Here is a 23635-nt window from a genome sequence, read left to right as displayed (position 1 = left end):
ATTCTCACTTGTTTTTCTGCATTTATTATCAAATCTTAACTTTAAAAGGGGAGTATTCTCAGCTGGGCATGGTAACATATGTCTAATCCCAGTGCTCTGGAGGCTGAGGCATGAGGATCTCGGAGAGTTCAAGGCCAGCCTGGGTTACATAGTGGGTTCAGGGCCAGCCTGAACTATATATAGCAAGACTATCTCAGAAACCTTGAGTTGGGGGTTTCTCTTGCAGAAATGGTAATTGTAGTATAAGATTTATTTTAAACAACTGGTTACTAAGATGGGGCATGTCTTAGCAGCAGTAGATGAAAGTAGAATTTGGTCTTCCAATTTTTTTTTTTTCTGGTACCATTGATTGAACTCAGGACCTTGTGCTTGTCAGGCAGGCGCAGTGCCGCTGATCTACATCCCCAGCCCAGGGGTCTTCCAATATATTTTGATTTTTTTTATATTAAAATAGGGTTAATCAAGTATATTGTTTATGGGTAATAAAATATCTTTTCCCTGCATTTGAAGCACATGGAAGGGATTTTTATTTTACTCTATGCCTTTTAGTTTTCCATAAATCTTCACGTTTGATGATGGAGTTAGCAAACAAAATTGAAAAAAGAACCTCATATGTTATCCAGTAGATCTTGATTTGTCTTCATAAGAATAAAATTTCTAGGATCATACTTGGCAAGTGAGGTTTTTGATTTTTTTATCTTGGAATCTTGTTCTGATCACTAAATTACAACTTGAGATGATCCTGTTTATGCCATTATTATCCTCTACGTAATAAGGAATATTGCCATAAGTATATTATTTGCTACATTATATTCTTTAGCATTTATCTCCTAGGCAAAATCATACAGTAGAATAATCTTCAGAGTGTCCTAACAATCTCTATACTAAAACCAGTAGCTAAACTGTAGCCCTTATGTTTCTTGTCTTGCTAATAAAAGGATAATTACAAAACTCAGTTTCTCAAGCTTTTAGCAAGGAATTTAAAAATTAACTATAGGTTCATATTTTTGAGAATCTTCTCAATATATATACTTGCTGAAGCAATTATTTTCTATCACATTTTATTTATACTTACAGAGTATTTATATTCAGCCTCATCTTGCTAATCTTAAGTAAAACTGGAGCCTTACTACAAAATATGGGGGGGTTTTTTGGAGGTTTTTTTGGTACCGGGGATCAAACTCGGGTCCTTGGGCTTGCAAGGCAGGCGGTGGAACCACTGAGCTAAATCCCCGGCCCCAAAATATGTTTTAAAATGAGCCAGAATTTAGCTCAGTGGGTTCTGCCACCTGCCTCGCAAGTGCAAGGTCCCGAGTTCAATCACCGGTACCAAAAAAATGTCTTAAAACTCATTTGTACAGAGCTTTAAGATAGTATTTTTTGTGTTTTTGTTTTTGCAGTTTTTAAATAACTTTAAATGTTCATTGTTTTAGACTTGTTATATTAGAAATAATCCGTAATTTTGATCTTTTTTTTTTTTTGGTATCGGGGATGGACCTCGGAACCTTGCGCTTTCAAGGCAGGTGCCGGAACCACTGAGCTAAATCCCCGGCCCATTCTTTACTTTTCACATTACACCTACATGGATTCCTAAGTCTATGAGTCAGGATACACATATTCTTTCTTGTCTAGGGGAGCAATTTTTCATTTACCATACTCTGAATGAAGATAATATTTGAAATACTGTATTTCATTGAATCCACAATTCTTTTTATAAGATGCATGATTATTTTCTATATTACTAGAAAAGAAAATTGGTTCCTATTAAACTGCCAGGCTATTAGTTGTAAAATGCATCCAAGTTTTAGAGATATCTGTGTAAATAACTATGCAACTTATATGATGAATTATGGTAATATAACCACCTTGACTTTTCATAATCCTTTGTCAAAAGCTTCTACATGCTGTCTGATTTTATTCTCACACTGAAACTAACCTATGATGTGGATTAAATTATCCTGTTTTTTAGCTTCAACACTGAGGAGGCTGAGGCAGGAGAATTGCAAGTTCTAAGCTAGCCTGCCTACATAGTGAGTTTAAGGCCAGCCTGGATTACATAGCAAGACCTAGTCAAAAATTAAAACAAAAGAAAAATTATCCCCAGTTTTCAGATGAAAAAACTAAATTTCACAAAGATTGTATATTTTCTTAACATTGTATGCTAGTGGGCTGGGGATTTAGCTCAGTGGTTTCGCCACCTGCTGCGCAGGCACAAGGACCTGAGTTTGCTCCCCAGTACCAAAAAAGAAAAAACACATTGTATACTAGTGAACTAGAATCTCAAGTCTACATATTCTTAGTCCAAGGCATGTGATATGATTGACAGTGTCATCTCTCTCTTATATGTACATACCTCTAGAAAATTATGTGGCCTACATTTTTCTCTCTGCTACCTAATATATGTATTTCTTATTTAGACTTCACTTTTTATAGCTATTCATATGTCTTGATTTTATTGGTAGTTTTGAGTATTGTTAAAATGGTTAACATTTTAATAGCAAAACGTGTAACTCTGTTAATATTTTAATTCTCAATTTCCTAGACAGGTAGCTATATAAGATATTGTTATTGGTTAATATATGTTTTGAAAGAATTTATCTGTTTCTATCTGACCAGGTAAAGTGTTCAGGAACGGTTACGCGCTGAGATCTATGAATGATCCAGCAAAGGTTGATTGTTTGTCATAGTTGTGCTGTCCTGGGTGCTTCAAGGTTATATCTGTTTCTTTCTCAGGTGGTGGCTAATGCTGTAGCGGCATTGTCTGAAATTAGTGAGTCTCACCCAAACAGCAACTTGCTCGATTTGAACCCACAGAACATTAATAAGCTGCTGACAGCTCTGAATGAGTGCACCGAATGGGGCCAGATTTTCATCCTGGACTGCCTGTCTAATTATAACCCTAAAGATGACCGGGAAGCTCAGAGGTCAGTTTGTTTTCCTGTACAATATTTGATAATCTTGCCTGAGTCAGTAGGTGATACTGTCTGCTGTTAGAAGATGAGTCTATCAGGTTGAGGAAGGTCAGTGGCCTGTTGGGTCAATATCGGTATCCCCAAGATATTTTCCTGCTGGATTTAGGAACATGGTAGAGTAAACCATCCTAAAAAAAAAAGCAGCTTCTAAGAAATGTATGTTTTTCATTTCTTGTTTGAACAGTACAGTTATTTTTGCTAATATCTCCATCACTGTCTCCCATCTCCCATTTCCTGGCCATTTGTGAAAAAGCTTATTGAATGTCTCTGTAGGGACACACTTTTCATTGTGTTAGATACTTAGTGGCGTCATGCTAGTTAATGAACTGAGCTATACCTATAATTTAGAACTAGAAAAACTATGTTAAAATCAGCAAAATATACACTGCTTCCCATTACATACAGCTATCATGTCTGTGTGAATTTGGAGCTTTTGGGAAGCATGCTCAGCCCTTTACCACCTCACTGTTGCAGATTTTCTTTGACAGAAATTGACTACTAAATTTCATCTACACATACATTTTCATTTACAACGTTAGAGTTATCACCAATTTTTATTGAACTTTTTGTATAGATAAGCACTATACTAGGCAAAGTACTTCTGAGGAAATGTTGGCTCTTCATTAAAGTTGACATATTTTAATTATGGTAGATAAGAACCTTCCTTGCCTGGCTGAAGCTGATTTCCAAGCTACTAGAATGTAAGTGCTCTTCACTTATCTGGGAAATTATTCCCTCTGGACTTAACTAAAGCCCCTGATAGTTTCTTTCCATCATTTTTCAATTTTTTTTTTTTTTTTGGTACCGGGGATCGAACTCGGGTCCTTGTGCTTGCGCAGCAGGTGGCGAAACCACTGAGCTAAATCCCCGGCCCGATTTTTCAACATATTTTGAAAAGAACTTTATGGAGTATTTTATTTTCTGCTGGTCATTATACTTATTCATTCACTCAGCAAATATTTATTAAGCCCATGCTGTATGCCAGGCTCTGTTCTCTGCCCTGAGGATAATGCAGGAGAACAGACAAAACTCATGGCCCCCATGGAGCACTTATACTGAGGAATGTGTATATAATACAATATATAATATTTTCAGATGGTGATGAGTGCTGACAAGAAAGATAAAGTAGGGCTGGGGATTTAGCTCAGTGGCAATGCGCCTGCCTCACAAGTGCAAGGTCCTGAGCTCGATCCCCAGTACCAAAAAAAAAAAGATAAAGTAAGGAAGAGATCTAAGAAATGCTGGGCATTTGGGGTGAGGGACTGTGGGTCGGTTGTTTTTTTTTAGGGTTTTTGATTTTTTACTAGTCAAGGGAGGCATCATCGAGAAAGTGATATTTGTATAAAGATCTAAAGGAGGTCAGGAGCCAGCCAAATACATGTAGGAAGAAGGGAGAGCAACATAGGTCTACTTAATATCCTTAAAATAGTAAGCTTGCTCCTTAAATTGCCTAAAGAGCTGTCAGAATAATTTCTGGACACTACACAGATGATTCAGTACCCAAGATTTCACCAAGATTTTAAGCATAGGTGGCAAGGAGTAGGAGAAAGGGAAGAAGTTGGGAGAATATTGCAGTGGTGTTCTGATATTTTCCAAAACAAACCCCTTTCGGAGCTTCCCTTACTATCCTAAAGACAGGAAGTTGGGTAGTTTTGTTTTGTTTTTTGTTTTTTTTTTCCTGCCAACCCACATTCTTCATCTCATTATGAAACCATAAATCACAAGTGGGTTGATGTCTTTCACTGTGAAATAACTCTCAGAATACTGAATTTGACTTTCTATAGGTTGAGTAGAAATGGGCTGTGAGGCAGGGAGCCCTAACATAATATGGGGAGACAAAGAGGACTATAAAACAAGAAGGTAAATGGTGTGAGCTCAAGTGTTTGGGGTATTGCTAATTTCCTTACAGTTTGAACATCCCCTATTGCTGGTTCCTAAAGTCTTCTGATATCCCTGCTCTGCCTGTATTTTGCTGGGAATGAGGCTTCTGCACTGTTGGATCCCAATTTGACCTAAGCATGGAGCTTTGACTTTTCTCACTGATTCTTTAATGTCTTGATACTTGGGCCATGGGACTCTAAAACATTACCTTATAAAATGGATTGAGCACAGAATTTATGATAGAGGGAATATTAATTTTCCTTTTCTGCCCTCAGCATCTGTGAGCGGGTAACTCCCCGGTTATCCCATGCCAACTCAGCAGTGGTGCTTTCAGCAGTAAAAGTCCTAATGAAATTTCTGGAATTGTTACCCAAGGACTCTGACTACTACAATATGCTGTTGAAGAAGTTAGCTCCTCCTCTTGTTACTTTGCTGTCTGGGGAGCCTGAAGTGCAGTATGTTGCCCTGAGGAACATCAACTTAATTGTCCAGAAAAGGTTGGGAAACAGTAAATTGATGGTTATGTTTTTTGAATTAAGCTTAATGTCAATGTTCAGTTGGCCAGTATTACTCACTTTTAAATGAAAATATTAAACAGCAGACCAACTTACCCAGAATCAGTAGACCAACAGTAAATGTCAATGTGTTCCTATAATAAATGCTTGGTGTTGCTGTACAGTACAGGTGGTTTTTTGAAGGCTCTCTTTCTCATCTATCTAGTGCCTGCTTGATATGGTTCAGCCAGTTAAAAGCAGATTGTTAATGTATGGAAATGAAAATGTTAAATAGCAGAGCACCTCACCTAGAATCGGTAGGCCAACAGTGGATGTCAGTGTGTACCTATAATAAGTGTCTGGTGTTGCTCTACATTCCAGGTTGTTTTCTGAGGGTCTTTTTCTGATCTTCTATCTAGTACCTGCATGATACCATTCAGGCAGAACTAGATTGTTGTTACTCCAGTAGCTCTTCATGGCAGCATGTACCCTGATACTTAAACATGATAAAAATAGTCTGCCAAATGGAACTGATAAGAACAGAGGGGCTGGAGGTGACAGAGCTCAGTCATAGAGTGCTTGCCTAGAATATGTGAGGTTCTGAGTTTGATCCCTAGTGTCACACACACACAAAAAGTATAGAGTAAGTTTGTGAGACTTCCTGGGGGAAATGTACAGATCAGATACTATTACAGACTCGTAAGGACATAAATATAATCTTCACTATCCTTTCTTGTGTTTCTGTATAACACAGGCCTGAAATCTTAAAGCAGGAAATCAAAGTCTTCTTTGTGAAGTACAATGATCCCATCTATGTTAAACTGGAAAAGTTGGACATCATGATCCGCCTAGCATCCCAAGCCAACATTGCTCAGGTCAGACTTTAAACAATCTCAAATTTATGATGCCTTAGATCCTAAGGTCTGGCCTTAACCAGAAGCTAGACCATAAGATTGCTGTTTGAGAATTCTTAATGGTTATCCACTTCCTGGATATTTGACAGGTTCTGGCAGAACTGAAGGAATATGCTACTGAGGTGGATGTTGACTTTGTTCGCAAAGCTGTTAGGGCCATTGGACGATGTGCTATCAAGGTTGAGGTAAGTGTCCAGTGGGAGTTGAAATCATACATTATAGGATTCTAGGTGTCCTCTTTACTCCTTTCTTTAAAATACAATTTTTACGGGCCAGGGATTTAGCTCAGTGGTTAAACCACCTGCCTCGCAAGTGCAAGGACCCAAGTTCGATCCCCAGTACCAAAAAAAAAAAAATACAATTTTTACATTTATCAAAATAATCATAGTTAATAAATTTTAAAGTTTTCAATGAAAAGCAGGTGTTCCTGGTATCTCCTTTTTCTACCTATCACCTTTTCCTAGAGAGAATCATTTTTGACTCTAAATTTTGTTTTGATTATTCTTTTGAAACATATTATCTCTAAAAATATGCTATTATTTATTGATTTGCCAATTACAGACTTTGTTTTTTAACTTTGTGTTATGAAATGAGTGCTGAGTTCAAATATTTCACCATTCCTACTTCTTACTCCTATTTTCTAGGATAGTTATATCATGAGGGTTTTGTTCCTGTGTCAGTTATCTTGGTAAATTAAGATAATATGCCTTTATTTCTTGTTCTTCCTCATACAAGTTTATAAAACTTATGCATGTTGTGTAAGTATGTAGGATCAATACCATACAAATGACTGTATCTTATACAGACTTTTGTCTTCTCTGGAGTTTCTTTTTTTTCCTGGAGTTTCTTAAATTGCCTTTTTTTTCTTTGTATGTATATCTTAATTATACCCCTATCTTCTTCCAGCTTCTCAAGTATAGTATCAAATCTGTAAACCACCTCTTGTTCTACACCCTTTTCTTTTCCAGTCTTACCTTATTTATTCTAATCTGGCTGATTGTTTTCTTGGCCTGTATACATTGTTCCGTACAGCCTCCCTTCATTGCTGTTGCTTATTATTGGGGGTGTGTGTGTGTGTGTGTGTGTGTGTGTGTCTGTATGTGTTTGCAGTAGCTTCTTGAATCTCTGAGGAAATGAATTACAATTTTTTGTTTTATTTCTATGTTTTGAATATCATTTTTCAGGGTTATTTATGGTGTGAATTATATATATCTATATAATCTGAAAAATTGAGATGATACCATGCATGAAGTTTAGCCTATTTAAGAATGAAGTAGTATAAAAGTGCTTAGGACTTCCCTGTACATAGGCAGGGCTATGGACTAGCAGGTTTCTGCTTCAGGGCAAAAAGTCTACTTGAAAGGTCTCTCTGAAAACCCATCTGGTTTGAGACCATGAATTGGTTTCTGGCTTGGCTGAACTGTTCCCATAGCTATTATGGGCTATAATTTATATTGCCCTATTTCATCAGTCACCAATTCTCCACCTGTTTTCCTTATTCAGAAATTTGTTGTAATTAATGACAGCCCCTGATCACTGTCACTGTGTGTTCAGACCCCCATACTTATTCTTGACTACTTGATGATTTGCAGTTCTGCTTAGAGTCAGAGGATTGGATTACATGACATCTCAAGGGTACTAAAAAGATTGTACAATATGATCAGTACTTTGTGAAACAGAAGACTGGGCTGTATCAGAGAAATTTCTATGAAATTCAAGTTCCTAACTGGCCTTGTTTTTATGCAGTAGTGCCTCATGTATTTACCATTAATAAATCATTTGTAGACTAGCTGTTATAGCAAGAAGATAATTAGTCCTGGTTTCAACTCCTATTTCTACTATTTCAGTTACTTCAGATATTTAATACAGTTCTGTAGCTTTATTTGAGAAATTGAAAAGTGTGTTTATTGAGTCTTGTTACATTATATCTTTGTATTACCACATTTCACATACCTTATATTTCTTTTTCCGGTATCTTACAATTGTCTTAATTTACAGAGAGATTTTGGTAGCATAAGAGTGGAGTTGTTTTTTGCTCTTTCATTGTATACATAACCATCTTTTCTCCCAGGCTTTCATTGTCTTGACTTCTCTGAAAAAGCTTTAAAGAGTAATACAAAATCTGTATTCCATTCCTAAGTTTAAAGAAATTTTACAGGCGTGGAATTACTAGAAAGTGTTCTCAAAGCATCTAGGTTTCTAGAGGCTGTTGGTGCCTTGAGTTGTGACTAATAGAAAGGTTCTGTGTTGTTTTCTGGAAAAGACAAGCTTCTGATGGCTTTTACTTCTTCCTTTAATGGTCCTTATAGGAGCATGAGGGGAGTATATGGGAATAAACTTTCTCTGCCATACATCGAGAATTATCTCAGGTTACCTGGATTTACCTTGGACCTCTTTCTAGAGCTGTTTCAAATGAAAGTTAATAGTTTGAAAGAGCGGCCTCCCCCTAGCACAATTACTGGATCAGGAGGGTCAATGATTGTCTTTTTGTAACTAACTCATCCACGGGACAAAGTAAGCACTCACAAAGAATTCCAGAGAACATTCTGTATAGCTTTAAACTGACCTGCTGCTTTCTTTCATGGTACCTTTCCTTTATAAATGTGCAGTAGTTTAAGGCTTAGCTAAGAGAATAGGGCCTATTGGAAAGTTTAAATGGCTTTAAGACTTATTATAACTATTAGTACAGGTATTTCTATGTTGCTATAAAGTATCATGAGGTTAAACAATGTATAATTTTGGGCGGGGGATTTAGCTCAGTGGTTCCAGTGCCTGTCTTGCAAGCATAGGGTCCTGAGTTCAATCCCCAGTACCAAAAAAAAATCTATAATTTTGTTGTATTAAATTAGGTTAATTATTAAGCCATAAGCTATTAAGTAAGTAAATAGCACTGAAAAAGCAACTCCACTCTTTTTTTTTTTCCAGTAATTTTTATGTTACTTTAAGGAAGATATAAACTCTTGGCCCTTTTGTTTTCCAAGTAAAATGACTTAATTTTATTTGTTTGAGATAGATTAAGGCACTAAGACCAAAATTCTGTTCCTTGCTTCCTAGTATTCTGTTCTTTAAATATTTACCATTTTCCATTTTTATCATTCAGAATAAGATACTGATATGTTTCATCTCATAAACAAAAAAACATATATTTCCTATTAAGAAAGCAGTATACATTCACTACATAAAATCATAAAATAAGTTAAAACTAGAACACTCTGCACTCTCTACCACCCTTCTATCCTCCCAGGAGACATGATCTGCTAGGTATAATTTTTAAAATCTTGTTTATATAGTTTTCATACACAAGTGTATATATATATATATATATATATATATATATATATATATATATTTGTTGTTGTTGTTGTTGTTGTTCCAGAGATCGAACTCAGGACTTTGCACTTGTGAGGCAGGCACCAGAACCACTGAGCTAAATCCCCGGCCCCTACAAGTATATTTAAAAAAAAAAATAAAATCACACTATGGATGCTATTTATTGTATTCTGCTTTTTTAAGGCTTTTTTTTTTTTTTGGTACAAAGATTGAACTCAGGACCTAGCGCTTGTGAGGCAGGCACAGTGCCATTGAGCTAAATCCCTGACCCTAAGTCTGCTTTTTTTTTTTTGGTACCGGAGATAGAACTCGGGTCCTTGCGCTTGCACAGGAGGTGGTAGTAAAACCACTGAGCTAAATCCCCGGCCCAGTCTGCTTTTTTTAAACATACTATATCTTATATCTTAAATATCATTCCATGCCATTAATAAGACTATATCACTTACAGTTTCTGATTTCATTTATGGACATCATGTGTGTTTGCTTCATAATTTAGCCTTTTCCTTAATGGCCCTTATTGGGAGGATGAGAGTATATGGGAATAAACTTCAACTCTTTTTTTATAAATAGGATAATTAGTATTGTCTTGTCACTTTGAACTCTAGTTGTGGTGGGGCATTGGGAAACTGCTTGTTCATGTCTTATGTACCTTTTTTCAGTGTGCATTTTCCATGTTGGGTTTTTGTTTGTTTGTTTGTTTGTTTCAGTCTTTGGTAATAAAAGGTATTAACCTTTCTTCTAGCTAACGTTACTTTTCCTAATTTCTTTTCCTTTTGATTTCTTGATGCACGGGAAGTTTATATTTTCTTATGTAGTGAATACTATTTGTTTTTTTTTCTTAGTGACACACCTAGAAAGTTGTGCCTCACCTCGAGTTATATAAAATTCACTTTTATTCTCTACTTCCTTGTCATTGATTTTGTTACTTTTAAATACATTGTTAATTGGGAAATAATTTTGGTGAAAGATTTCATTTGGGTGGATCAAACACCTGAACAACACCCTTTGCTTACTGTTATGAAATTTTGTCTTTATCATACACTAATTTTATATACGTGTGTTTCTGCAGTTTTTTTGTTTTTGTTTTTGTTTTTTGGTACCAGAGATCGAACTCAGGTTCTTGTGCTTGAGCAGCAGGTGACAAAACCACTGAGCTAAATCCCCGGCCTGGACTTTTAAATGTACAGTGATTGGATATTTACTCTTGCTGCTCTGACATATTACTTTAATAGTTTTTGGGCCTGCAGTTTAGCTCAGTGGTTCAGCTGTCTGCCACCTGCCTCGCAAGCGCAAAGACCTGAGTTCTATCCCTGGTACCAAAGAAAAAAAACTTTAATAGTTTTTTAAAAATATGATTGCAATGATAGGGGGTTAGTATCCTAGACATCAGTGTTTTTAAATGTTGATACATCACAAGAAACAGCCTTTAGTCTATCTCCACTACAATAATGACTCTAAGGATTCATTTAAATATCAGGTTTACATCAAGCCCTGTGTTAAGCACTTAACCTGTTTTACCTAGTTTATGACATTTCAATCCTTATAGCAACCCATATCTTACATACCTTATAATTTATCATAACATAGTTTCTGTTTTATTGAATAACTTAGTGCAGGAATTACTAGCTGAAAATGAATGATATAGAGGAAGTAAATAGAATCGGAAAATGAACATTAAAAGATTGCAGAATCATTTCTTTGTGTAATCACATCATTGTATGACCTCATACAAATGACATAAAGATGAAATTTTGAAGTTATTAGTATGCTTAAAAGATGTTATTAAAGACATTTTTTGTTTCTGTTTTTTCTCTTCCCTCTCATTCCCCCTCAGGCCCATGGGGTATTGTTTTATTTTAATGCAAGTCCCAGATGATGTCTCACTGGAGTAGTCTAGTGGATATATCTGACAGATAAAGTCTTTTTTTAACTGCCACACTACCATTACCATATTCAATAACTAACAGTAATTCTTAATCTTGCTGAACACCCAGTTTATGTTTAATTTCCTCTAATTGGTATCACAGTGTCTTTACAGTCAGCTTATTCAAATCAAAATCTAAACAAGTTCCACATATTGCATTTGATTAATATGTCTCTTTAAGTCTTTTTGCTCACTTATTTTGATGTCATTTATTGAAGAGTTGCTTACAGAATTTCCCAGAGACTCAGTTTGACTTGTTACATTTTAATGATGCTGTTTATCTCATTCTGTCCCCTTTAAATAAATCTAAAGCCTTGGTATTATTCATGTTAAGAGTTTTGAGCAAGAACTCAGGCATGGTGGCGCACACCTATAATCTCAGCACTTGGGAGGCTGAGGCAGGAGGATCACTGTGAGTTTAAGGCCAGCCTGGGCTACACAGTGAGTTCATTGCCAGCCTGGACTACATAGTGAGACCTTGTGTCAAAAAAAAAAGAGTTTTGGGCAAGAATAATTACTAGTGATGCTGTGTACTTCCTTTTGCATCTGATCAGGAAACATATAATGTGGTGACCAATAATAGGCCACTATAATACGTGACAGATTGTTTTTTATTTTTTAGGCTGTATTTTGGAATTTTCTTCTTTTAAAAAGCTATTGCTTATTTCAATATATTTGTTTTTTGTCCCTTTATATTCTGCCATATTCCCTTTATTAATAAAAGATTAATAGATTAAGTTCCATTTTATAGATGAACTGTAGGCTAAGAAAATATAGTTTGTCTAAGGTCATAGACTTTGCATAGTTCTAAAGATGGTATATTAACTAGTAGTTCTTAGAGTTGTGTGAATCACAAATGCCTTTGAAAATAAAATGAAAACTATGAAGCTTGCTCCTGGAAGACACACTTGTGTGCTCATATAAAATTTGGCAATTCATCCTGGGAGTTTTAAGAACACCCTGTGCTGCCTCTGCTCATCCAGGAATTCCAGTTAAAGACCTTTTGCTTTGGCTTATTCTACAGTCTTTATTCTTTCCTCCTACCCTGGCTTACTCTTTCTTATTTTCACCTCCCAACTACCCCAGAAGACTTTTTTTCATTTGAAGTGACTCATACGTCAATATATTTTGTAATGAGTAAAATTTGGAATGTATCTAGAACTTCTAATATAGATAACTCAGCCTCTGGTATAGCTTGATCAAATTTAGTGCCTGGGGGCTTAGTTGCTACAGTACTTGTATGTTTCATTGTTTTATATTGAGGTAGTATTATGGGGTAAATCATCTAACTTCTCATTTTTTATGATCCTCTTCCTAGCAATCTGCAGAGCGCTGTGTAAGCACATTGCTTGACCTAATTCAGACCAAAGTAAATTATGTGGTCCAAGAGGCAATTGTTGTCATCAGGGATATCTTCCGCAAATACCCCAACAAGTATGTCGAATTCTTCTAACCCTCTTCTACAAATCCTTTAGGAAATGTTTTAAGTAAGATACTTTGAAAATGGGTAGGTAAGATCTATTCTTTTTAGAATACTTTATTAAAAATCAGAGATATATGAAGTGGTTAGCACAGGGACTAAAACCTGATTTTCCCCTCTGCTTTATTATTTTTAGAAGAAATGAAGCCCTTTCTAAATATGCATGTCTTTTGGCATAGATTAAAGTTGACAGATTATTTGATGGCAAAGTTACTGTTAAATAGAAACATAGTGCAAATTGTCTGAGAATGCTCTCAGTTCATGTCTATTGCGTAGACATAACTAATGATTATGCATTTTTTCCTCTCAAATGTCTCAGTTTGAATGATAAATCATGGCCCATGAAAGCTAGGAAGTTAATAGCTGTACTGTTCACTTTGCATGTGACCTGCCACTTTGTGGAAATTTATACATGATGTAACAAATTACCAAGCAGTCTTTTCTGAAGAGCTGTAGTGGCACTTACACAGATATGCAAAAATCTGCATTTCATGTCTTAGATTTTTCAGATTGAAGCTTCTTAGTTTATAAAGTAAAAATGCTTTAGGTGTGATTCACAATTCAAAAATCTGAGTGAAATAAGAGCAGTCTTGTGAGCATCCTAAATCTTATTCTACATTACAGTCATAGAGTCATCTTGTGCTGAAGTTTCTGGTTAATCTTAAAGACAGGGTTAAATGGCCTGGCTCCTGTGGCCCACACTTGTAATCCCAACACTCTGAGGGGTTGAATTAGGAGGATCATAAATTTAAGCCCAGCCTAGAAAACTTAGCAACTTAGTAGGACCCTGTCTCAAATATGAAAAAGGCTGAGGATGTACTTCAGTGTTAAGTCCCTGGGTTTAGTTGTCAGTACCTGGGCTGGGCCAGGGAGGATAGAAATATTTTGATGAAAAATCATTATTAAGCATTTTATATACATATATATTTTTTAAATTTTAGAAATGATATTTTTGGAAAGAGGACCATAAACTTTTTCACTGTCCTGGAAAAGAGCTTCCTCAGGTTTCTGAACTTTTTGATTAAAGGTGGAAATGTGTATCTCAATATGACTGATAGAAAAAGGTGACTGATTTGTGTTCAGAAGGGGTTTTGACAGCAATCAAGAGCTTGTTTTAATCAGTGGAAGTAGGTCAGACAATTAAGTGTAGTATTTAGCTCCCCAAATTGAATTTATTATTCACTATCATTATACTAGCCAAGGAGATGAATTCAACATGGTAAAAATATAAGGGAGCTTAGATCTGTAAAAATAAAAATGAGTATTTGCAGTACTTCTTTGGAGAAACAAGTCATTAGAGTTTGTTCCTTGAGGAGAACATACAGATCTCTTTTATAAAAAAGAAAAATAGTAGAACAAGGAACAAAGTAACTGTTTCTGATTTTGACATTGTTGTTTTCCAGCTCTGTTTTCCTAAAACTTAAGTGGGGTTTCTGTTCCTTTCTACCACGAAGGCAAAATGGGATGATACGAAAATTCTCTGATCTAGTTATAAGAAAGATTGTTAAACACAAGATAGATGCTGATATTATACCACAGGTTGATGTTTTTCCTTGTGAAAAGGATAACTGATGCATTTTTATTAAAGTTTAATATCATTATTAAAATCTAATTGGGGAGAAATTTAAGACATTTATAATCTTCTGACTTAAAAGCCCATACATTCTCTTGAGTAAAAGCCTTTATAGTTTAGTGGTTTAGTGTATGGTCCCTTGAACATAATTGTGCCTTTAGTCTTCGCTGTTAAATGCAGCTCTTAGTTTTGTCTTCAGTAACCATAGTCCATCTTACTGTTTTCAGGTATGAAAGTATTATTGCCACTCTCTGTGAGAACTTAGATTCACTGGATGAGCCAGATGCACGAGCAGCCATGATTTGGATTGTAGGAGAATATGCTGAAAGAATCGACAATGCAGATGAGTTACTAGAGAGCTTCTTGGAGGGTTTTCATGATGAAAGTACCCAAGTAAGTTCTCATCTATCTTATGTCCTACATCTCTTTGGGAAGATGCCAGAAAAAGCAAAAGGCAGTTTCTTTGTACATATACATTGTTTGTTCATTTTCTCCCAAAAGAGATTATTTTTTTTTCTAGTATAACAAACCTGTATGACTTGGATCACTTTAATGAGCATTAAGAAACACCCAGAGGGCTATTAAATCATATATTGCTGGACCTCACCTGCAGAAATCTGACTCAGTAGGTCTGAGATGAGCATTTCTTACAGGATTCAGGTGGCTGCTGCTGTTGCTGCTGCTGCTGCTGTTGTTCCTCCTCTAGAACCACACATTAATGGGCACTGGTTTAGAGCAGTAATCCCCTTTTTATTTTCTGTAACAAGGATAGTTACACATTCTTGTTAGTAATGGCTGTGGCTCACTACATGAGGGATTTTCATGTGGTGCTATGGTGAAGTTTGGAAAGATTCTCTTATGAATGATTAGAGTTCTTCCCATTTTCTGTCCCTCTTCCCTACTAAGCCATCGGTCCACAGAAACAGACGGTAAGCCAACAGAAGTTTATGTATCTAATTCATCATAGTAATCTCAATAGGCTTAATATAGGAAACACAGGGTAGTAGATTGTGATTCGGCAGCCAACTTCTCATTGGCTGTGGTCTGACATAACTGTACAATCATGGTTCTTGCTCCAGTAAGGATTCTATAATTCCTCCAAACTTGTAGCTTTGCTTTGCTTTTTTTGTATTTTGTTTTTGTTTTTGTTTTTGTTTTTTGGGGCAGGGTTGGTCTCACTATGTAGTCCAGGCTAGTCTTGAACTCACAGCAATTCCCCTTAGTCTCCTGCGAGCTGGGATTACAGGCATGTGCTATCACATGTGGACAAACTTGTAGCTTTTCATAGAGTAAACAAAGAATTGGTCAGGAACCAATTTCATCACTGTCAGTATGTTAGCAGTTACTTTAAAAATTATAGGTGATAATCTGGCTCAAAAACAAGCCACTTTTGATTCCAGAAATGCAATTTGAGGATAGAAGGCTAATAAGTTTTTACTTGAATGCCTTTGTGTTTCAGAATAACTTTGGCTGCTATTGTTGGTATTGGCTGACTTTTAACCTATTGTCTCTTAGCTAAAATAAAAAAGGCCCCATAGTAATTCATAGGTGGAAGAACACCACTTTGGAGATGAGGCCAGGGAATAATACAAATGCCTTTCTTTCATTTTATCAAATTTGTCCGTTTAGGTCCAGCTCACTCTGCTCACTGCCATAGTGAAGCTATTTCTCAAGAAACCATCAGAAACACAGGAGTTGGTCCAACAGGTCTTGAGTTTAGCAACACAGGTAAGAAAAAGTGAGAAATTTATTTGTCTTGTTCTAAATTGTAGCACAGGATCTTGCTATGTAACTCAGGCTGGCCTGGAACTCATGGTCCTTCTACTGAGATGTTTTGGGATTAGAGATGTGCATTACCACACTGAACATTTTCTGTTCATTCATTACTTTACTGGGAATCGAACCCAGAGCTTTCACAAATAGCTATAGCCCCATTTTATATATGTGTATATATATATATAATTTTTTTTTTTGGGGTGGTACTGGGGATTGAACTCAGGACCTTATGCTTGCGAGGCAGGCAGCGGCACCACTGAGCTAGATCCTCAGCCCTACATTTTTCTATTTTTTAATTTGAGAGAGGGTCTCACTAAGTTGACCAGGCTGGGATTGAACTCGTAATCCTCTAGCCTTGGCCTCTCAGAGTACTAGGATTACATGTTTGCCACCACACTGTCTTTTCTTTTTTGAGGTGGGTAGGGAGATTTATTTTGGCTCATTGTTTTGGAGGTTGCAGCCCATGGTCAGCTAGTTCTGTTGCTTTTAAGCCTGTGCCAAGTAGAAACGTGGTGGTAGAGGACAGGGAGGTTTTAATTTAGGTCCTGTAAACATTGCCTCTTAACATATTCCAAATTGTATGATTGATACAGCTTTCCAGTAGCTGGCTGACTCCAATTTTCATGATTATGAATTTCATTCATAGAGTTTGAAGTTAGGTTCTATAGTGTTAGTGATAGATACACTTATGTGATAATGACATTCTTCCTTGAATTTTTAAGTATTTTTGGCCCTCCTTGGAATTATTTGGTATTTTTGTTCAGAAGAAAAAGATTCAGATGAATTCTGATTTTAGGCATATGAGCACTGGCCTAAAAGATCAGGTCACCATTTTAGATCTACAGCAATTAAAATAATTACTTTTTCTAATGTAACTGTGCATAATGATCATTGTCCATACTGATTTACTGTTGTTCTTAATTGAATTAGAGAACAGGTTCACTTTAACAGGTGTCAGAATAAAGATGTAGCCAGGGATTTAGCTCAGTGGTTCCGGTGCCTGCCTTCCAAGCACAAGGTCCCGAGTTCGATCCCTGGTACCAAAAAAAAAAAAATTGTAAAAGAATAAAGATGTATATCTCCTCATGAAATCTTATTCAGAACTCATCGTTTTTCTCTTTTGCATCTCTTCAATGGTATTTTATCACAATTTAAAACCTTTTTACAGTGCTTTGCCTAGTTCTAAGCTGTCATTTTTTTTCTATGATTTTTATCTTTGTGAGATTTATTTGTAAGAGCTCTTTGAAATATTTTATCTGTATTGAATTAAACATTTGAAACTTCTGTGTTTAGACTGATAACTCATGGGTTATTTGTATCTTTGGTGAGATAAATTAAAAATAATTTATTTTGCGCAAGGACCTGAGTTTGATCCCCGGTACCAAAAAACAAAACAAAAAACAAAAATAATTTATTTTTCCCTTTTTTTTTGCACTCTTGTTTTAATTTTAAACTTAAATAGTCATATAGAATGACAGAACTGAAGCAACTCACATACTGGCAAATCAATTTTGAAAAGAATTTGGTCTTTTCCCTCTCTGTTCACCTCTGAATAATCAAGAAAATGTTTTTGGTTATCTCTTTTCAGAAGTTCTCCACTCTATCTTCACTGAATATTAAGGCCTATGTGTGTATATTTAATAGGCAGCATAGGAGAGCTACATTTTGATTTCTTTCAGAGTTCAATCTCAATCTCATTACACATCAGTATTTATAAAAAGCTAAGATAAAGTGTTTAGTCAAGATTGCTTAAAGAATACATTGTCATGCTTTTTATACAGATAGTTTAAATTCATCTGTAAAGCAAGCCAGATTAATAGAGAGCTGGGTGTGTGGATTGCATTGTATTTTGATCCCTTTCAGAATGGCTTTTACTGAATTACACTGGTACTATAAGCCTGTAGTAAAGGTCATCCTAAGAAACTTTTTTAAAAAAATCAAAATCCTGAAGTCAGCGGAACACACCGAATCAGCCTGCTGCAGACAGGCAGGCACCTGGTTCCACACTACAAAGACCCAGAGGACACCAGACCACGGTACTGAGTCCCACTGCTCCTAGCCCAGAGGAAAGGGCTTTTGGGCCACCTTCTGTCCCACCGCTCCTGGCCCAGGGGTAGGGGTTTCTGAGCCGCCATCCCACTGCTCGTGGACCAGAGGAAGGGGCTTCCTGGCCACCATCCCTCCCGCTGCTCCCAGCCCACAGGAAAGGGCTTTTGGGCCACCATCCCTACCGCTGCTACCGGCCCCTGTCCCACCTCTCCCAGCTCAGAGGAGGTAATCCGTGCATGCGCCAGCAGCCCCCCTCCCCCAGTTGAAATGAGAAAACACGTAAATAAGTCTCAAAACCAAACTTCAGATCACCTACAGCAACCCCAAAGGGAAGTGAGATGGAACACTCTGATACTCAACCACCTGGACCCACTGAACTGGCAACAAAAGGGGATCTGGAAAAAATGAAATCAGAAATAATTTCTCAGATAACAGGAGAAATTGTGCCCCTAGTGCAAGACATGATTCATAAATCTAGAGAGGAGCTGAGGAACATGATGGAATCCCAATATAAGAAACAAATGGAATCCATAAAACAGATGCAAATAGATTTCCAGGACATGAAAAACTCCATTGAAAGTCTACACAGCAGAATGAGCCAATGTGAGGACAGAATTTCAGATATAGAAGATAAGATTGCAATTAGTGCCAGGAAAAGAAAAATTGCTTCAAAATTATAAGGGAACATGAGAAATCAATCCAGCAGCTGCTAGATGATGCAAAAAAGAATAACATAAGACTGATTGGAGTCAATGAAGAAACAGGAGAGAGTGCAGATGACATAAAAAATCTCTTCATAGAAATAATGGCAGAAAACTTCCTAAGCAGGGGAAAAGAGCTTGACATACAGATAAGTGAGGCATATAGGACTCCAAATAGTCTTGATCAAAAAAAAATCTACACATAGGCATATAATTGTTAAGATTCCAGAAACACAACAGAAGAACAAAGTTCTCCAAGCAGTCAGAGAAAAGAAACAAACCACATACAAAGGAAAGCCCATCAGAATCACAGCAGACTTCTCAACACAAACCATCAAGGCAAAAAGAGCTTGGAGTGACATATTCCAAGCCCTAAAAGAAAACAGCCTCCAACCCAGATTGATGTACCCTGCAAAACTATCTTTCAAAATGGATGGAGAAATAAGATACTTTCATGACAAAGAGCACCTTAGGAACTTCGTGAATACCAAACCAGTACTCCAAAGAATTTTACACAATATCCTAGGAACAGACATTGAGGTTCACAACCCCAGGAAGCAAAGCAGAATGAACCCATCTGGCATGACAAGAAATTAAATGTAAAGGGGGAGAACCCAACAAAAAGAAAAGGTCATGGCAATGACAAGTCAATACGTTTCAGTTATAACCATCAACGTTAATGGTCTCAATTCACCAATCAAAAGAAATAGACTGGCAGAATGGGTCAAGAAGCAAAATCCAACAATATGCTGCATACAAGAAACACACTTAATCCAAAAGGAAACTCATAGACTGAAAGTTAAAGGGTGGAAAACAATACTCCATGTGACAGGAACCCGAAAAAAAGCAGGAGTAGCTATCTTCTTGGCAGATCAAGTAGATTTCAAACCAACACTGATTAAGAGAGATGAAGAAGGACACTACATCCTTGTAAAGGGAAGAATCCAAGAGAAAGAGATGACAGTCATAAATATCTATGCACCAAACACTAGTGCATCCAACTATATAAAACAAATACTAACGGACATGAAGTCATATATGCACTAATACATACAATTGTAGTGGGGGATCTCAACACCCCACTGTCACAAATAGATAGATCAACTAGACAAAAAATAAGTAATGAAATACTGGAACTCAATCGAATTCTTGAACAAATGAACTTAACAGATGTTTACAGAGTCTTCCACCCCACAAAATCAGAATACACATTCTTCTCAGCTGCACATGGGATGTTCTCCAAAATAGACCACATAGAACATGTTTAAATAAGTGCAAAGGAATTGAAGTTATCCCCTGTATATTATCAGACCATAGTGCGATGAAATTGGAGATCCATAGCAAAAGAAACTCCAAAAATTTCATAAACATGGAAATTGAACAACACACTTCTGAATAACCAATGGGTCACAGAGGAAATTAAAGAAATGAGACAGTTCCTTCAATTAAATGACAATGACAGCACAACATATCGGAATTTATGGGACACAATGAAAGCAGTTTTACGAGGGAAATTCATAGCAGTGAATACGCATATTAGGGAAACAGAACGAGCCCAATTAAACAACCTGATGCTGCACCTCAGGCTTCTAAAAAAAGAAGAACAGGACAACCCCAGAGCTCATACAAGGGAGGAAATTATAAAGATCAGAGGAGAAATCAATGCAATGGAGACTAAGAGAACGATACAAAAAATCAATGAAGCCAAGAGTTGGTTCTTCAAAAGAATCAACAAAATTGACAAACCTTTAGCCAACCTTGTCAGAAAAAGGAAAGAAAAGGCCCAAATCCATGCAATTAGGAATGAAAAGGGTGAAATTACACCAGACCCAGCAGAAATCGAGAGGATCATCAATACCTACTTCCAGAACATACACCAATAAGATGGACAACACAGAAGAAATGGACAGATTCCTAGATACATATGAATTACCAAAGTTGAACGAAGAAGACCTAAAAATTCTGAACAACCCAATATCAACCAATGAAATTGAAAATGTAATTAAAAACTTATCAACTAAGAAAAGCCCAGGACCTGACGGCTTCACTGCTGAATTCTATAAGACATTTAGAGAGGAACTGCTACCACTACTGTTTAAACTCTTCAATGAAATTGAAAGGGAAGCAATACTCCCAAATTCATTCCTGGAAGCAAGCATCCCCTTGATCCCCAAAGCAGAGAACAACCCAACCTTAAAGGAGAACTATAGGCCAATCTCACTAATGAACATAGATGCAAAAATCCTTGCTAAGATACTGGCAAACAGAATGCAGAAGATCATCAAGAAGATCATACACCCTGATCAAGTGGGATTCATCCCAGGGATGCAGGGATGGTTCAATATATGCAAATCAATCAATGTAATACACTATATCAGTAGAGCCAAGGACAAAAACCATATGATTATCTCCATAGATGCAAAAAAAGCATTTCACAAAATCCAACATGCATTTATGATAAAAACCCTACAAAAAATTGGAATAGATGGTCTCTACCTCAACTGATAGAAGCCATCTATGAAAAACCAACAGCCAGTGTCATACTAAATGGTCAGAAACTGAAATCCTTCACACTAAAATCAGGAACAAGACAAGGATGTCCACTATCACCACTCTTGTTCAATATAGTTCTGGAAACATTAGCCACGGCAATTAGACAAGAGAAAGAAATAAAAGGAATAAAGATAGGAAATGAAGAAGTCAAATTGTCATTATTTGCAGATGACATGATACTGTATATAGAAGACCCCAAGAACTCCACCAAAAGTCTTCTAGACTTAAAAACCAAATTCAGTCAAGTAGCTGGTTACAAGGTCAACACACAAAAATCAATAGCATTCCTCTACATTAATGACAGACTCACTGGGAGAGAAATAGGGCAAATAATTCCTTTCACAATAGCATCCAAAATACTGAAATACCTAGGAGTCAACCTAACCAAAGAAATCAAAGACCTCTTCTCTGAAAACTATGGCACTCTGAAAAGAGAGGTTGAAGATGATATCAGAAAATGGACAGACATCCCCTGTTCCTGGTTAGGAAGCATTAATATAGTGAAAATGGCCATACTTCCAAAACTGCTATATAGATTTAATGCAATTCCAACTGAGATCTCAGCAGCACACTTCATGGACCTTGAGAAAACAATCCAAAAATTCATTTGGAACAAGAAGAGACCCAGAATAGCAAAAGCAATTCTAGGTAACAGAGACATGGCAGGGGGTATCACAATCCCCAACCTGCAACTCTACTGCAAAGCTACTGTGATAAAAACAGCATGGTACTGGCAAAGAAACAGACTTGAGGACCAGTGGAACACATTAGAAGATGCAGAAACAACACCAGACACGCTCAGCCATCTCATCTTCAATAAAGGAGCCAAACACCCTCACTGGAGGAAAGATAGCCTCTCTAATAAATGGTGCTGGAAAAATTGGGCTTCAACTTGCCAAAGATTAAAACTAGACCTGTATCTCTCACCATGCACTAAACTAAAATCGAAATGGATTAAAGATCTAAATATTAAAGTAGAAACTCTGAACCAGTTGGAACAGAGGTTAGGTAGAACCCTTGAAGACATCGGTGTAGGAAAAGATTTTATGAACAAAACCTCAGTTGCCCGTGAACTAGCACAAACAATCAGCAAGTGGGATCTCTTCTTATTAAAAGGCTTCTGCACAGCAAGAGAAACCACCAGCAGTGTGAAGAGACAACCCACAATGTGGGAAAAAATCTTCACCTGCTCTTCCTCAGACAAAGGTCTACTATCTCGAATCTATAAAGAACTTAAAAAGATCAGACCTCCCAAATTTAAAGACCCAATCCAAAAATGGGCATCTGAAATGAACAGACATTTCTCAGACAAAGAAGTAGAAATAGCAAATAAATACATGAAAAAATGTTCAACATCACTGGTCATTTGAGAGATGCAAATGAAAACAACACTGAGATTCCACTTCACTCCAGAAAGAATGGCTGCTATCATGAAATCAACCAATAACAAATGCTGGCAGGGCTGTGGGGAAAGAGGAACCCGGCACCACTGCTGGTGGGAGTGTAGACTGGTGCAAGCACTGTGGAAATCAGTATGGAGATACCTCAAAGAACTAGGACTGGAAGGCCCATTTGACCCCGCTATTCCACTGCTGGGGATCTTCCCCACAGAATTCAAAAAATCATACCACAGTGATATATGTGCGCCCATGTTCATAGCAGCGCAGTTTGTGATAGCTGAAACTTGGAAACAGCCCAAATGCCCATCAACTGGAGACTGGATAAAGAAAATGTGTTTTTTTTATAAAATGGAGTACTACTCAGCCATAAAAAATGAGAAATTAGAGACATTTATAGCTAAGTGGATGCACATTGAGGCGATACTCTTAAGTGAAATAAATAGGACACACATGTATAAATACCAAATAGTTTCTCTGGTGTGAGAAACTGAAAGTTTAAATAAGGACTAAAATGTATAATAGGTCATGTGAAATAGGAAGAAAAGGGGCAAAGGGGAAGGAAGTGGGAGTGCTAGGGGAAAGGATAGA

The 23635-nt window shown here is 36.8% G+C and overlaps 1 protein-coding gene across 7 annotated transcripts in view; it reads left to right on the top strand.

Annotated features, from left to right (window-relative positions):
• Positions 1–23635, top strand: part of Ap2b1 (adaptor related protein complex 2 subunit beta 1) — a 120580-nt gene that overhangs the window by 30356 nt on the left and 66589 nt on the right. For all 7 annotated transcript variants that reach the window (XM_087191476.1, XM_004870655.4, XM_004870653.4 and 4 more), the window contains exons 6-12: positions 2734–2924; positions 5129–5350; positions 6102–6222; positions 6351–6446; positions 12834–12949; positions 14796–14961; positions 16198–16296. In XM_087191476.1, the coding sequence (XP_087047602.1) occupies positions 2734–2924; positions 5129–5350; positions 6102–6222; positions 6351–6446; positions 12834–12949; positions 14796–14961; positions 16198–16296 (1011 nt within the window). The remainder of the gene's footprint in view (positions 1–2733; positions 2925–5128; positions 5351–6101; positions 6223–6350; positions 6447–12833; positions 12950–14795; positions 14962–16197; positions 16297–23635) is intronic.

The sequence above is a fragment of the Heterocephalus glaber genome, unplaced genomic scaffold (assembly GCF_053883595.1).
Source record: "Heterocephalus glaber isolate CG9 unplaced genomic scaffold, H.glaber_assembly_v1.0 deba00001564, whole genome shotgun sequence".
Lineage (NCBI taxonomy): Eukaryota > Metazoa > Chordata > Mammalia > Rodentia > Bathyergidae > Heterocephalus > Heterocephalus glaber.
The sequence above is the reverse complement of the archived record's forward strand: the minus strand, read 5'-3'. Positions and strand labels throughout refer to the sequence as shown.